Here is a 16416-nt window from a genome sequence, read left to right as displayed (position 1 = left end):
TATGCCAACTTCAGTCATGAGGGGTGGTGGTACCAGTTCCTTAAGAGGAAAGATTTTTATTTAAACCTATTCAGAGTCTCCAAACCAAATGGAGGCATCCACCCCATTCTGGACTTAAAATCTGTAAACAGATTTTCACGTGTCAATGTGTCACATTTCCAAGTTGAACCAGCAAGATCTATCATCATTTCGCATTCCTCTTTAATGTCCAAGACACAGACCCTTTATATTCAAGAGGCAGCCCTCGTTCATTTTTGCATGAGTGCTCTGGTTTAATGCTGGTCTCCTTCGAGGCAGCACATGTTTGCCTATTTTCATTCCAGAACTCTTAAACTCAATGTTCTCATGAGATGGAACAAACTATTTCACTTTCTAGAGTATCCTGAGCTTCTATTCAGGCATGCAAAGCTCTCCCTGACATGGTGCACCTCCATACTTGCCCCAGAGTTGCAGAAGTCATTACTACCCATGCCCTGGAAGGTGTGCAGATTGTCTTTACAAATTTGGACCTCCTTACCCCCCTCTGCAAGGTCAGCAAGTTAGGTTTCATTCCGACAGTACCGCAATAGTGGTCTACGTAAACCACCAGGAGGACACCAGAAGTCAAGCTGCCCTGGGAAAATCCAAATTTATCCTCACGTGGGTGGAAAGTCACAGCCTGACTTTCTCTGCTGACCACTTGCTTGGTGGGGACAACTGGCAAGCAGTCTTCCTAAACCGATAATGCCCTAGGCAATGGGCTCCCAACCCAGAAATCTTGCAGAATCTCTTTCATTGATGAGGGACACGGAATGTGGACATCCTAGACTCCAGATTCAACAACGAAACTGAACAGATATATGACCAGGAACAGGTATCCTCTGGCCTTTGCAGTAGATGCCCTTGTGATTTTTTTTTTTTTACACCATTCTGGGTAATTCTCCCTCGGCTGCTGAGCCAAGATAGAGGCAAATAGGGTCATCGTCACATCAATTTTGCCCAGAAGGATTTAATACACAGACGTTCTCAGACTCATGGTGAACAAGCCATGGAAGGCCTGAGAAAAAACTTCTGAGTTCCTGGAAATACTGCTACTTGTATCCTGGCCTTTTTTCAATCTGGTCTTGAGCATCCTTATAGGACAGGTTTCTGTTTTATGAATGCTTTTTCATAAACCGCTTACTTTGCCGACCCTAATCAACACCTTTCTAGGTGTTGCTCATGTAAATCACCCAATTCAACCTCCTGTGTCATTTCAGATCTCAACCTGATGCTCTCAGTACTCCAGAGACCCCCCTTTGAACCGAATAAAGATATTCCTCTGGAAGAACATGTAAGGTTGCCTTCCTTGTGACCATTACATCTGTTAGGCATGTTTCGGAGCTAGCAGTCCTTTCTTATAAGGAGCCGTTTCTTGTATTAATCAGGGACAAGGTGGTCTTAAGACCAAGACCTTCTTTTCTACCCAAGTTGATCTCTTCCTTTCACCTCAATCAAGATATTTTCTTTATCTCCGTGTGTTCTGCCCCAAAAAATGCCAAGAAAATTTCCTTTCACTACCTGGATTTTGTCAGGGCTGTCAGTCTACTTGGCTGCCATGGCTTTCATTCGCCAGACTGAGTTTCTTTGTATGTAAAAATCACTTTTTGTTATATTTGTTAAATAAATACCTGCTGATCCTTCCAGAAATTCAGTGCTGCCCTGTGCTTAGGGTACTCTACAATGCCAACAATGTTACCAGCCATGCCTAGTTCAGCTGTGTGAATTACAGAACACATCCCCCCAACGTTTTGGGGATAGATTTGTGTAGTTAGAACACACTTTCTATTTTAGTTTTCTGCCCCTCCATAGATCCAATCTAGCGAGTGAGAGGTGTCACCCTAGGACAGGAAGGGTTTCATTGACAAGACCACCAAGTGACATTAAAGGTAAAAAAATCCTTAAAAAAAAACGAATGCATCCACCACGGATGGCTCCAAGGACTGGTAAACTCCAATATATTACATTTTGCTGAGTTTAAATACTGTAATCCACCTTTACTACATTTCTTACACCTTTTTTTTGCAGACTACAAGCACTGGAGATAGATTATACCCATCTCCTACTTCATATATCCATGAAAACTACCTCCAGTTGTTTGAGTTTGTAGGGAAGATGCTGGGAAAGGCAGTGTATGAGGTAAGTTACCATCTGAGATGCCTGTATGAAAAAAGGCATAACATCTGCTCAAATGACAATCAAATATGTTCTTATTTTTAGGGTATTGTAGTAGATGTCCCCTTTGCTTCATTCTTCTTGAGTCAGCTGCTAGGGCATCATCACAGCATATTTTATAGCTCAGTGGATGAGCTACCTTCACTGGATTCTGAGTTCTATAAGAACCTAACATCCATCAAGGTGAGTACTACATAATAATACAATGCTTTGTGAAGTAGCTGAAACTGGTTGTCATTATGTTTATTTAAATGTATTCATACACAGTGGCATAGCTAGCACATCCGGCATCCGCGGTGGTCATTCTTTGACCCATATTGGTATGGGGAAATATAGCGGCGTCACGCCAAAACTGTGGGTGTGGTCATATTTCATTAACAGTGTGAGGGGCTTAAATGGCCATATTCTTTAATTGACTGTGCCACAAGCGAATATGTAACAGACAAACCTCAGTACCATAAAGTGATATAAAAAGTCTTGTTTTGTTTTTTAAATCACAAACATGTTATACTTACCTGCTCTGTGTAATGGTTTTTCACAGAGCAGCTTGCATCCTCTTCTTCTTGGGTCCCCCGTTGGCGCCCCTGTCCCTTACCTCCTTCCAGTTGTCCCCACAGCAAGCAGCTTGCTATGGGGACATCCATTTTAATTAAAGCAAAAAGGAGGAAAAAAGAGAAGAAGAAGGAAAAAGTATAGAAAAGCAGATAAGTCCACTTGTAAAGGGTTAAGTCAAAAAGCTACCCTGATTGAGTCCTTGTTTAAGGAGGGACATCCAAGCAGGCGCACTTATGCTCACTCCGTCTCCTGATTGGCTCACTAGCTGTGATTGACAGCTGGGAGCCAATGGCTCCCGTTGCTGCCAAAAGCCAAGGCTCTCCTGTACATTGCTGGATCAAGAGGGGGCTCAGGTGAGTATTAGGGGGGCTGCGGGGAGCTGCACATAGGTTTTTTACATCATACATAGAATAAATGAAGGTAAAACACCTTGTGCCTTTACAACCACTTTGCCAAAGCATGTGCTGTACTTAGAATGCAGTAGTCAGGAGTAAGAAATGTAAAACACAGTGAGGGGAATTTATCGAAACTAGTGCAGTCAGAACCTGGAACAGCTGCGCATGGCAACCAATCAGCTTCTATCTTTAGCTTGTTCAACTTTGAAAATGAAAGCTATGAGCTGATTGGTCGCCATGCACAGCTGCTCCAGATTCTGTCTGCTCTAGTTTTGATAAATTCTAAATTATAATTCTACTAAGGGCTCATTCATACAGGTGCTGAGACAGGTCCTGTATGCTGAGCCACTTTTTGCTGCATCCACCAGAAAGCTTCACCTATAGAAGTGGGTGCACAGATCCAAATGTAGACGCTGTGCATTTCGCTACATGCATCCCTTCCTGTCTGTGTGTCTGAATTTGACATTCGACTAGGTCAATGCAGCTGCTGCGTCCAAATTGACTTGGCAGGCTGGACTCCCTGCACAGGGATGCACAAAACACCAAGTATCCCCATGCGGTACATGTCCATCACCCCAGGCATGGATGCATATGCTCCATGTGAATGAGGCCTAATTGTCATGCGGGTCAGATAGCAAGAAAGAGGAGATGTCAGGTATGGGCTTTTTTATTTTTTTTAATTATACCTAGGTGGATGCTGCATCTGTCCCCTCACCAGCTCTAAGGCTGAGAACCAAGTAATCAAACACCACCGATTACTCTGTTCTCAGTACAACCGTAGCAGAGAGCTGGTGATTGTCAGTCTCTGGCTCTCTGTTCTGACCCCCCCCCCCCCATGCTCACTGAAACACCGGGCTGTGGAGGGGTGAGCTGGGTGCAGATCCCAACCATTGGTTTGCGATTGTTCCCCAGCTTGGACTGGCTCAGCCCACTGTCAGGTGAAAACAGGTCAAAGGAGTGCAACAAAACATTCTGCACTGCTGTGATCCACAGGAGAAGTACAGCCAAATAAGCAATACATCTCTATCACACTACCTGTCTCTCTGCTCCTGTTCGGCATTACTTGCGGCAATTGATAAATGTCCCTATTTATGTTGTGAACTCGTTCTTCCTCAGCCCAGGCTTTAGGTCCAGGCTCTTTCTCCCTGAAGCTGCCAGGTCCTTCAGGCACCCTCTTTACAAGTACAGAAGGCTTCCACTGTCCCCCTATCATAGTCCAGTGCCTCCAGACACCTGCTGTCCTAGCCCAGGGCCTCCAGACACCCCACTTCTAATCTTGGAGCGCCAAGAACCCCCTCACCTAGTTCAGTATCTCCCTTGACCCCCCCCCATCCAGGAGCCTTTGCCACACCAACCACCATTTTTTAGTCAAGAGCCTCTTCTGCACTCCCCCTCTCCCCCAGTTCAGTGCTTCCTCTGCGCTCTCCTCCTAGTCCAGCCTCCTCTGCATCCTGCCTTCTGAATCCAGATTCTTTGCCACACCAACCCCATTTTTCAAGTCCAGGGCCAGCTCTACCCCCTCCCTCCCCCAGTCTAGGGCCTCCACTGCACCCTGCTTAAATCAGCCTTTCACAAAATTTTTACCCAGAAATTACCATTGAAATAATTGTTAGGTTTCAGGTAACCCCTGCTAAACATAAATAAATCTACAGCTCATATTTTTGAAAACTCAATAAAATAGAATGCATAAAAAAATCTACAGCTCTTGGTATATTATACAGAAAATATGTGTTGTTTCTAGAGTATTTTATACCCAGAGCAGATCATTTTACATCATTCCCCTACTGCAGTGTTTTTCAACTGGGGTGCCAAGGGAACAGCTTGGTCTGAGGGTGATCCTGTGTTAACTCCTGTGTACAGAGAGGAGGAGAGAGCACAGCCTGCATCTCCTCCCTGCTCTCTCCTCCTCCTCCTTGCTGCTATCTGTTCTATTTCCAGCAAAACAGAAAGCTGTGCGGGCTGCCCATCCGCTTTCTACCAAGCGATGATGTCATTGGTTGCTAATGACATGTCAGGTGGCCCGCACAGCTTTCTGTTTTGCCAGAATTAGTACAGATAGCAGCAGGCAGGAGGGAACCAGGAGGAAGTGTGGGCTGTGCTCTCTCCCTCCTGTCTGTACACAGGAGTTAACACCGGATTGTTCTCACATCAGAACGTACAGGATATGGTTCCAGCAGAAATCGTGGGAGGGGGAAGGTGATCAAACCCCATACAGTCATGTATCAGAGCAATCCTGTGCTGTAGAGGGTGGAGGGGCACAGCCCACACCTCCTCCCAACTCTTTTCTCCTGTCTGCTGCTGTCACTTCTCCTGAATTGCCCCCCTTTACGTTTGTGGCCAATAGGGAAGTAACCTCTTACATTGGTAGTCATTGTAGGTGGGAGACAAATCTACCACTTCTTTAAGAAACCCCTTGGGTTCTACAGAATTCAGGTTGAAAAAGCCTGGCTTTTATCTATAACTACATTGTTTTCTCTTAAAACAATTCTCATTTATCCATGCTGTAAATATAAGAATCATAATGAAATAAACCTAAGCTGCTCTTACTTTTGTGCTCTGCTTCCCGCTGAATAAATACTATTGGTATATTGTGTTTTTCAGCGTTATGATGGTGATATTAGTGATCTGGGCCTCACGCTTTCATATGATGAAGATGTAATGGGACAGGTGGGTATTTTTATGTACTTTGATGTTTGTGTGTGACATGTGACTAACCTTCTAAAATGAATATTACAATATAAAAGGATTTTATAGTGGTCTTGCGCTTTATTTATGACAGGCAATACTAAAAACACAAAAACAAAAACTTAACCACTTCAATACCAGGCACTTAGACACCTTCCTGACCAGGCCAATTTTCAGCTTTCAGTGCTATAGCAATTTGATCACCACTTTTGTTACAGGTAACACCCGCCCGTTAACTGCACAATTTCAGGCGCTTGCACTAAGTAGCGTGCTTTTTATCTGGGGGCTGTGGAATGTTTTAGTAATATATTTCTAAATAGCAGCTGTATTAAAAAAGGCTTTAAACTTAAAACCCACACAAATATAAAACAATCTACAAAATGAATAAATATATCGTAAGATAAATCAATCCACCAATAGACAAAACAGCGCGTATTACTACGTTTGCAATGGAAAGTGATATAGTGCAGTCTTCTATTTTAGATCTAGCATGTATATATACAATAGTCACAAATAAATTATTAGTGTGCAATTCATTCATAAGAGCTGCCCTTGCATCCAATTTGTGGTTTCACTACAATGTTCATCAGCTCTCTCTTAATGGTTAATCCAAACAGATAAAGAGGTTCTCTGCCACAGTTCATTGGATGTGTAATGTGTGGCCCTTTCTATCGGGAATACGCCTCCACACGTGCAATGGTGTACACACAAACCACACTGGGGGATATGTGAAAGAAAGGAAGCCCCCCCCTTTGGTATTGCTCTTACCAGATACAACTGGTTTCACAGGCCTTTAGAGATCACTCTTGCTGGTTCCTAAAGCCGGGTCCCATTCACATCGTAGACTCCAGGTGTTCAGAATCTCGGAGAAGGGTAATTACAAAAAGCACACATAGCGTAATTCCATCTCACACGAAAATTTTATTAAATAAAAAACCCAAAAGTATTGCACTCACAAACGTAAAAATCTTTAAAAGCGTTGGTTCATTCTGCATGCATAGCTAGTTGAAATGATCAAGATCAGGAAGAGTTTTATCACCCGCAGCTACAAGTTGTTACTACAAAATAGCTCACGGTTTAACTGCACATCTTTTTTCCCTCCTGTCAGTCTCACTATGCCCGTGTCGTATGCTTCCACGCTGACGCGTTTCGTCGTATTGACATCATCTGAGGGTGGAGTCATACGGTCCTATCACCTTTTTATGTGTGTCTGAGGTCGATATTATTAACCCTTCATAAGCTTTTATCGTTACTTATTTTTTACACCCCTCTACTCTATATTCAGCCCTCTTCACAAACTGCCCACCACAGGACCTTACAAGCTTCACTTAAACCTTGAGTGATCTCTAAAGGCCTATGAAACCAGTTGTATCTGGTAAGAGCAATACCAAAGGGGGGGCTTCCTTTCTTTCACATATCCCCCAGTGTGGTTTGTGTGTACACCATTGCACGTGTGGAGGCGTATTTTTTGTAAATAAGTAAGTTTTCTTCTTCAATGATGGGTACTGATATGGCTGAACTGATGGGTATTGATAAGGCAGCACTGATGGGCACCGATGAGGTGGCACTGATGGGCACCGATGAGGTGGCACTGATGGGCGCCGATGAGGTGGCACTGATGGGTAATCATAGGTGGCTCTGATGGGTACTCATAGGCACTGATGCATACTTAGGGGTGGCACTGATAAGTGATATGGATGGGCACTGATAGGTGGCACTAATGGGTGGCATTGCTGGGTACCCAGTTTTGTAATGTAAATATGAGGTGCCAGTCAGTGCCCATTTGTGGGCACCGATTGGCATATTTTGGGCATTTTTTTTACATGTGGATGGCCATGGGGGATGTACCTGGCTATCCACATGCTGGGGGCTTCCCTGGTGGTCTAGTGTGGGCATCTGAGGGGGGGCTGCACTGATAAACAATCAGCGCATACCCCCCCCCTGTCAGGAGAGCTGCCAATCGGCTCTCCTCTACTCGCATCTGTCAGACGTGAGTGAGGAAAAGCCGATCAACTGCTCTTCCTGTTTACATCGCGATCAGCCGTGATTGGACATGCCGGAGGCTCTTTACCGAGATTGGTGTATCGGTGTGTCAGACTGACACACACCGCACCACCGATCGCCACGATGGGCACGCGGAGGCTGTTATCCTGAAGGACGTCATATGACGCGCAGTCAGGATAACAGAACCACTTCCTGGACATCAATATGCTATTGACCGGGCGAAAAGTGTTAAATCCTTTTTTATTTATTTAGGCAAATCTGAAATATTGCATGTTAATATACGTATTCTTATACTGAGCCAGCAGGTGAAGCTCTTGGCTCAGTTTTCACATGTTTTTCCGTCTCTCCTTAACTCATTTTGTAAAATGACTGTTTACTGAATTCAGTAGCTCAAGGTGAAATGTACTAACATAAGTGAAAGAGAAATGACTTGCTCCCCTCCCTCCCCACAATTGAAGCTGAAAATTAAAATAGGTTTTAAACTGCAGTTAACTCTAATGCATAAAAAATGGTTTGTTTTTAACTTTAACATGCATGTTTTTCTCAGCTGGTGTGTCATGAACTGGTCCCGGGCGGGAAATCGATTACTGTTATTAATGAGAACAAGTAAGTAAGCACATTTTATAGTAGCACTGACTGCTATTCATATTGATTTTGCATAATGTTTCTCTAAATGTATGTTAAACACTCTAATGATGAAAGATAATTATAGGCAACCAGTCTGACTAATTGCCACGATGACTGGTTTGCTGGATCTGTTTTTTAGACCTTTAGTATTGGAGCTAAATGGAGTAGGATAAGGAGTTATCAGGAAGAGCTATAGGACCTTTCAGTTGACTTTCAGACCAGAAGTGGAGAGTGGGAATGCAGCTACATTAAGTGACAGATATAGAGGTTTAAAAATCCTTCACGGTTAAAGCCATATTTTTACCATTTTAAAGTGTAACTAAAGGCAATATTTTTTCAATTATGGGTAGAGCAAGGGAAGGTTATAATCAATGTCAGTTTTATTTTGCCATCTGTGTCCCATAGGGGAGATGTACTTTCACTTCTTGTGCCAAAACAGGAAGTGAGGGAATCCTGTCGTGTCACCAGAACTAGTATCCCTGTGGGAACATTTCCCCCTAACTTACTGTTCCATTGTCAAACCAAAATTTGGGAGAATTAGAAAGTGTAAATCTCCCTAACAGGGCCACAGAAAGCAATAAAAACTGACAGGTGCTCTAAGCCAGTGATGGCGAACCTTGGCACCCCAGATGTTTTGGAACTACATTTCCCATGATGCTCATGCACTCTGCAGTGTAGCTGAGCATCATGGGAAATATAGTTCCAAAACATCTGGGGTGCCAAGGTTCGCCATCACTGCTCTAAGCCCTCTCTACCCTATCCAAAACTAAAAAAAAATTTGACCTTGGTTAAACTATAAGAATGAAGATTGAGGCTGCATTCACACCTCTGCCCACGATTTCAAAACACACTTCTAAAATGACAAATCGCATAATGCGAATGTCAGATGCCATTCATTTTAATGGCACCTAAAAACGTTCTGTTCTGCCGCGGTTGCCATGCGAAAAATTGCAGCAAAGCGTGTTGCTCGAAAGAAGCTCCTGAACTTTTTTTGGGCGACAAGCTTCCTGTGATGTGGTGTGCCGCGATTGCATGATTTATCGCACCGCAATAGCGGCAGAACGGCATTGCATTTTTAGGTGACATTAAAATGAATGCCATGTGAAATTCATGTTGTGTGATTTGTCATTTTAACAACGTGTTTTGAAATTGCAGGCAGAATTGCAGCGATTTTGCCCGCGATTCAAAAGGCCCAGGGATGAATGCAGCCTGAGATTACTGCAAGTACCCACATTTGAACTTGATGGCCAGGTGTTATTTTTTTCTGCCTTTCTAACTATGTAACAGTGACTATTTAATTTCAGAAACGCTAAAGAAAGGGACATACACACCAGAGACTGCACATGAGCAGTACTTGATGTTTGATCCTGACTGTTTGTTTTTCAGGATAAGTTACATCCACCTCATGGCTCACTTCCGAATGCACACTCAGATTAAAAACCAAACAGCTGCACTAATAAGCGGCTTTCGTTCCATCATCCGGCCAGAGTGGATACGCATGTTTTCTGCTCCAGAACTGCAGCGTCTTATATCAGGGGACAATGCTGAGATTGACCTGGATGATCTAAAGTAAGTTAAGTACATATACGCCACTGAGGCATATATGTATAATCACGGGCCTAGGTTGACACACTGCTCCTCTATGACCTCAGTCCTCAAGTACCCCCAAGAGGCCATATTTTGGGAATTTCTCTTAGATAAAATAGCTGTCCAAAATACCAAGCCATTGCCTCTGATTTAAAGCACTTGTGCAAGATGAAGGTAAACCTGCAAACATGGTCTGTTGGGGGTACTTGAGGACTGAGGTTGAGAACCACTGCTCTTTAAAATACAGTACAGTGAGTGTTACCCTAGTATTATCCATTTTAATACCTGATCTTTATATACTCAGATTGTTATTTGAACATGTTTTTTGTTGACAGGAAGCACACAGTATACTATGGAGGGTTCCATGGCAGTCACAGAGTAATTATTTGGCTATGGGATATTCTGGCCAATGACTTTACCTCTGAGGAAAAAGCCATGTTTCTAAAGGTATGAAAGTGTAACAGAGACTTATCAATAATACCCATATTACTTGTCCATGAATTTATGATGTCTTGGGTTTTTTTTATGCAGTTTATCACAAGTTGTTCCCGCCCTCCTCTGCTTGGCTTTGCCTACCTCAAACCACCATTTTCCATTCGCTGTGTAGAAGTATCAGATGATCAGGTGAGACACTAATTCATACTTTAGAGTATCTGTACTGCACCAAACAAATATTAAAACTGCACAGCTTCTGATATCCTGTAATAATGGTCACCACAGCTTGCGCATTGTGCCATTGTATGTTATACGTTGGAAGCTTCCACACATGTTCCAGTGTCTAGTTAGAGATATGATGGTTCCTACTCTCATTGCGTGTACTAGCACCATATTAATATTTGGAGGTACCGTTACTCTTCCTTGGTTAGAGTGGCTTCATTCAGATCGTAAAAAGCTCTGGCACTCCTTGCTAGTGATGAAGCTAACCCAATCCCTCCCGTTTTGCATACATTCTTATCGGTAAGTGAGGTAGCCCACCATAGTCATAGGAATGTTTGGGGGTAGGAGGTAGTGGACAAGTTTGACACTACTTTGAAATATAACAGCTTGGAACAACTTGGCATTCAGGAGTGGGGTGAGCAATGAAAGCTGCTGTGCAGGTATGTGCTGGAACATCTAGGTTCTTTCACTTTGTACCTCCTAGAAGTTTAAATTGTTTGCAGTGCACTAAGGTGCCTTTTATTTTTAATAAAGATTTTTCTTTTTTTTAGGATACTGGGGACACCTTAGGCAGTGTGCTGCGTGGCTTCTTTACTATTAGGAAACGAGAGCCAGGGGGTCGTCTGCCCACTTCATCTACCTGCTTCAACCTTCTAAAACTTCCAAACTACAGCAAGAAAGCGATCCTCAGAGAGAAGCTCCGCTATGCTATCAGCATGAACACTGGCTTTGAATTGTCTTAGCACTTGTTTTATGGACTTCATTCCAAATATTGTTTTTAATGGTATAGATTCTCTGCCTTATGGCAGCACAGTGTATTCTATATTTTCTGTGGTGTAAAAGCAGAGGTGTCAGAATCGCACTATTTTAAATATGCAGTTTACGTATATTGCATGATTTAAGCCCTCAGGTTGCAGACACTGGAGTTTATCTATGAATGTGTCTGAAAGCATAACTATACGTGTTGACCCTAGCCTCCAGATGATTTCATACATAGGCTGTACCACAATGGAATAGGGCAGCTGTATTCCTATACATTACTGTTGCCAACACAGATCTTCTTTAGGATGCTTGCTAAATAACTCCCAATGCATTTCATTTATAAATGAGCACAAAACTTCCCTATTTAAAATCTGTAACTTTCACTACAGTGTTGAAAATTAGGATGTATTTTTTAAAGTCCAGATGTAGCTAAAAGGCTTTTTTTTTTTTTTTAACTATGTGAACCCTGGTCAGGTTTTTAAAGTTGTATGTGACACTGTTGAAAAAAATTCCCGTCACTTTCTGTCCTTGTCCACACAGGAAGTGATGCAATTAACCCCGAATAGCATCACAGATTGTAGAGCTAAACCTAGTTCTACTCTACTAAAACCAAGTGTAAAATTGCTCTCTGATCCCTGTTGGAGAGATTCTCCCCACATCCTGTTTTGGCACTTCCACACAGGAAGTTAGGAGAAATAGAGGTGAGGTCACAAACAGAAATAAAATAATAGCAAGGATTGTAACCTTTTTTCAGCCTATCATTGACAAAAAATAAAGCTACAATCATAAGCCATAAGAAGAGCTACTTACCTGCATCTTATGTTTGTTACTGGATGCAGTGTTTGGCAAAAAGAAAGTTAAACATCACGTAATATTTTAGCTTGTTGTAAGGACTTCTGCATACATTTATGACAATACTGGTGTGCTAGTATCATCTTTTAGTGTAGTAAGTACTGTATATATGAACTAAAGTAAAGCAGACATACCCAGAAATCACTACAAGTGAATAGTTATCAGTGGATAGAAAATGGAGGTACTGGGAGTTCTAAGGATGGTACATGAACTCGTGAAGCTCATGGCAAGGAAATAACAAGTGGATATAACATCATCTTACTGTATATACATTTACTGAGAAGTATTATTTTAAACTATTTATTGATATTTCAGTAAATGGAATGGAGCTGGCTCCCTCCTTTCAGTAGTAGTGTGGGCTTTATTTTGTTAATGTAGAAATATGTATTTCTCACTGTTATAAAAATGTTCACAATGTTCATCCATGTAATCGCCATTGCAGTCATGCCCATCTATTTTGTCTTCTTTTTTTTTTTTTTTTTTTTTTTTTTTTTGTCATTTCAATTTTTCTTCTATCATCAAGAAAGGCAAGTTTTTTTAAATATTATTTTGTCTTTCTTTAAAAGATTAGCTTAGATACAGTGTGTTTTTTCTTAAGCAACACAGACTGCAAATGACACTGTTCAACCATTTATAGCCATTTTGGGCAACAATCTCAGGACTATAGAGTGAGTCTGAAACCCACCAGCCACAGTTTCAAAAGCCCCATACACACTATCAGATTTTCTGCTGACTTTTTCCTTCAGATTTACCAAAACCATGTAGTGTAAGGGCCTGCCTGATTGCATACAAATTGAAACTCCTAAGGTTTGACCTCATATTATATGGTTTTGGTAAATCTGAAGGAAAAACTCAGCAGAAAAACTGATAGTGTGTATGGGGCTTGAGGGGTAACTTCAGTCGTACTGGTTAGGAAACCAAATTCTTGGCTATGTTAGATCACTTTGTCCACTCCTTTACCTAAGAATACCTTTCTATCAATACCTTGATATCGGTCTGTGATCCTGGAGCTAAAATTATGCTTTCTCTTGCACTGTCCCTCAAAGGTATTTATTTTACTGAGATATAAAAAGCTCCAAATCACCCACCAGAAATAAAAGGTCATGCTTTTTCCTTTATTTGTGGTGGGTGATCTGGAACTTTTTATATCTCAGTAAAAAATACCTTTGAGGGGCAGTGCAAGAATTGCATAATTTTGGTTATATAGATTTAGAAGTTTAAAGCATGATTCTGCCCAAAACAGAGTTTTATGTGAAGTCTGGTCAGATTTCAAGCCCTCTCTGGATCTTTACTAACCTGCAAAAGGACTTCCCTTTCAAAGTCATGATATGCTAAACTCAACTAAGCTGTAGAAAATTCACTAGACCGAATGGGGTATAGAAATACATCATCACTCACCTCTTAGTATAATCTCAGTAGTAGTATATGAAGCATCTTTGTAGGTGAATGAAGTCAGTAGCTCAGTTGAAAAGCCAAGGCAGGAGACATCAGTTTGCTAATATCCTGGACAGCAGTAAAGACTCAGAAAACAACTGACTTTATTCTACTCCTCCCAGAACAGAAATCAATCTTTAGTGAAGATACATTTTAAATTCCAGCCATTCTGAGATAAAGTGCACCTAGTAGTGTATTGTTGTAGTAGGTGTGCACAAAAAATAGTTGGCAATCTCAGGGCTGATGAGGAAAGATTAAGCTGTTCACCTGGATAATTATACTCTGCATTGTCTTTGAAAGCCGCCCCAGTGCCTGTAATGGAAAGCATTTGTGTCAGTATATGGCTTTTTTGCTTTCTCCATCCAAAGAAACCTAACAAGTGAGTACTTCAGGTTGCCATAGTGTTTTATTGTTTTTGCCGGGTATTTTCTAACCATATATAATGACCTGTTGTAGTACATCTGGGTTACCATTATATTCCTGCAAAACAGTGGTTATGCTTTCTCTTCTCCCTGAAAGAATGCATCGCCTCCTGATGTATTTTTTATCATATATCATAGGTAAAATTGGTTTATCATGGAACATAAATATATTCAAAAGGAAATATTTGCAAACTAACCTGAAGCCAGTCTAATATCAAAAGGTGCTGTTATGTTAGTTTCAGATGTCTTCATTAAGGGATCTTACCACTAACTGCTGAAGGGCTTAAATCTTACAGTGCTAGATGTCCAGAAAGCAATGAGCAGCACCCTCTTACTGTGTAAAGAGGAAAGCCCTGCCATCATTATCTGCTTGTAAAAATGCTACCAGAATAAATTATTAGGTGATATACTGTAAAATAAAGCATCACTTTATTTGTGCTTCACAAGTTATTTAATGTCCACCTATTTAAAATAAAGTACTTCTTTGCTATGTTCCCTTTAATGTGCCTAAATTAATGTAATAAAATCTTGTGCTAATTTAAAGAAGCACTATCGCCTTGTTCATTCGGGAAAAAGCAATAATGTCTTTGAAAGAGCCTCCTTAACCCCTGATACTCGCCTTGTCAGTGCTATCCTGCCGCTGTCTCCTCCATCACAGATGTCACTAAAAATCCATGATGGTGGCTGCTGTCTGATGCCTAAAGGAGCAGCGATTACAACCTAGGTCATGTGACTTGGGCCTAGCAATTGGATGATAAACCCAAGCACTGTCACGGGGAGAAGATCCTGTGCTTTCTCTATACACAGAAGCACTGGGTATTTTTTTTTTTCTCCAGAGGAAGGAGTAGCAGGGGAGCTCTGACACATAAGTAACAGTAGTTCAGGTGTGGGCCCTTTACAAAGATACTGACACTATGTCCTGAATGGGCAAGGAGACAATGTATATTTACGGATAAATGATGACTTGATTTGCGTCCAGCGCTTTGTCAAGTCACCTGACTTGACAAAGCACTGGACGCGAAACATGTCGTTATGGTGGCAGGACTATGAACACGGACTGCCTCCCTGTGCTTCTCTCCTCCACCTTCCCATTGGTCTTCACCTGATCCTTCAGGGCAGGTGGATTACGTCATCGCCAGACGCTGCGATCACTTCAGCAGGGATACCAGTGGTGTTTTTGACTGGGTTCACACCACCCTCCGGACGGCAAGGAGGCTCCCCAGGTATTATCCATCTTGCTGTTGGGGCTACAACACCTTCATCCACAGCACTGCTGAGTTTCTCTGTGACACACCGAAGTCCCTTCCATCCAAGGACAGGCCCCGTTGTATGCCCCATTGGCCTAGGACAGTGAACCTTGGCACCCTAGATGTTTCGGAACTACATTTACCATGATGCTTATGCATTCTGCAGTGTAGTTGGACATCATGGGAAATGTAGTTCCAAAACATCTGGGGGGCCTAGGAGATGGCAGTTCGTATGTAAGTTTTTCTATTTTTGTGACAATAAATTACCTTTATCAATTCAATTCTAGAAGCTGTTTTAAATCACCAAGACAGCTCCAAATCCTTTACTGTAACGGAGCTATACACCAGAGTCCAAGTACTACCCACTGAACACATCAGAGGGTATAATTTTTGCCAAGGCATGATGCAAAGCCATATATATATATATATATATATATATACACACACACTTACCGTATCTTGCTGCAGTTATGAAAATCACAGTAAAGGGTGTTTAGGTGTAATTGTATACTATGGTCAGATTGTATCTGCACCCTGTATAGAAGTGCTGAGCCTGTGCACCTGCCAGGATCCCTGTACTGTGGACACCTTACTGGTCCCCTAGTCACCGCCCAGCTACAGCCTCAGGACCTTCATCTATGAACACAGAGTGCCCTTGGTGCAGCATTCTGCCCATATAGCTACAATGCATTTCAGCATGCTATAGATTTTTGCCGAATGCAGGCGGTGGGAGCTAAATGCATTTGAACTTAAAAGATTGTGGTCAATCCTGAAAACAAAATTGGATGCACACAAGCTAGACACCTGTGTGCAAGGGGCCTAAGGTTTCATTCAGATGGTTGATGAGCCCTGTCCTCCATACTGATCTGGGTTTTGCTGCATACACATTCACCTCTGAGCTGCACACAGGCATCCCATAGAAGTGGAAGGGGGATGCAGCTGGTGCACAAACTTAGTTGCATGTCAAAGTTAGAGATACGGGAAGGAGCAGGTGCG

At 42.1% G+C, this 16416-nt stretch overlaps 1 protein-coding gene across 1 annotated transcript in view; it reads left to right on the top strand.

Annotated features, from left to right (window-relative positions):
• The window catches only part of UBE3B (ubiquitin protein ligase E3B), an 87553-nt gene extending 72890 nt beyond the window's left edge, over positions 1 to 14663 (top strand). Inside the window, exons 22-29 of the mRNA XM_077461316.1 lie at positions 2047 to 2157; positions 2239 to 2376; positions 5745 to 5810; positions 8380 to 8438; positions 9846 to 10028; positions 10382 to 10493; positions 10578 to 10670; positions 11255 to 14663. Coding sequence (XP_077317442.1) covers positions 2047 to 2157; positions 2239 to 2376; positions 5745 to 5810; positions 8380 to 8438; positions 9846 to 10028; positions 10382 to 10493; positions 10578 to 10670; positions 11255 to 11446 — 954 coding nt within the window. The 3' untranslated portion in view covers positions 11447 to 14663. The remainder of the gene's footprint in view (positions 1 to 2046; positions 2158 to 2238; positions 2377 to 5744; positions 5811 to 8379; positions 8439 to 9845; positions 10029 to 10381; positions 10494 to 10577; positions 10671 to 11254) is intronic.
• Positions 14664 to 16416: the final 1753 nt, after the last annotated feature.

This window comes from Lithobates pipiens, unplaced genomic scaffold, assembly GCF_037356315.1.
Source record: "Lithobates pipiens isolate NorthernLeopardFrog02 unplaced genomic scaffold, aLitPip1_a1.2 Scaffold_3, whole genome shotgun sequence".
Classification (NCBI taxonomy): Eukaryota; Metazoa; Chordata; class Amphibia; order Anura; family Ranidae; genus Lithobates; species Lithobates pipiens.
This window is presented reverse-complemented; position numbering and strand designations above follow the sequence as displayed.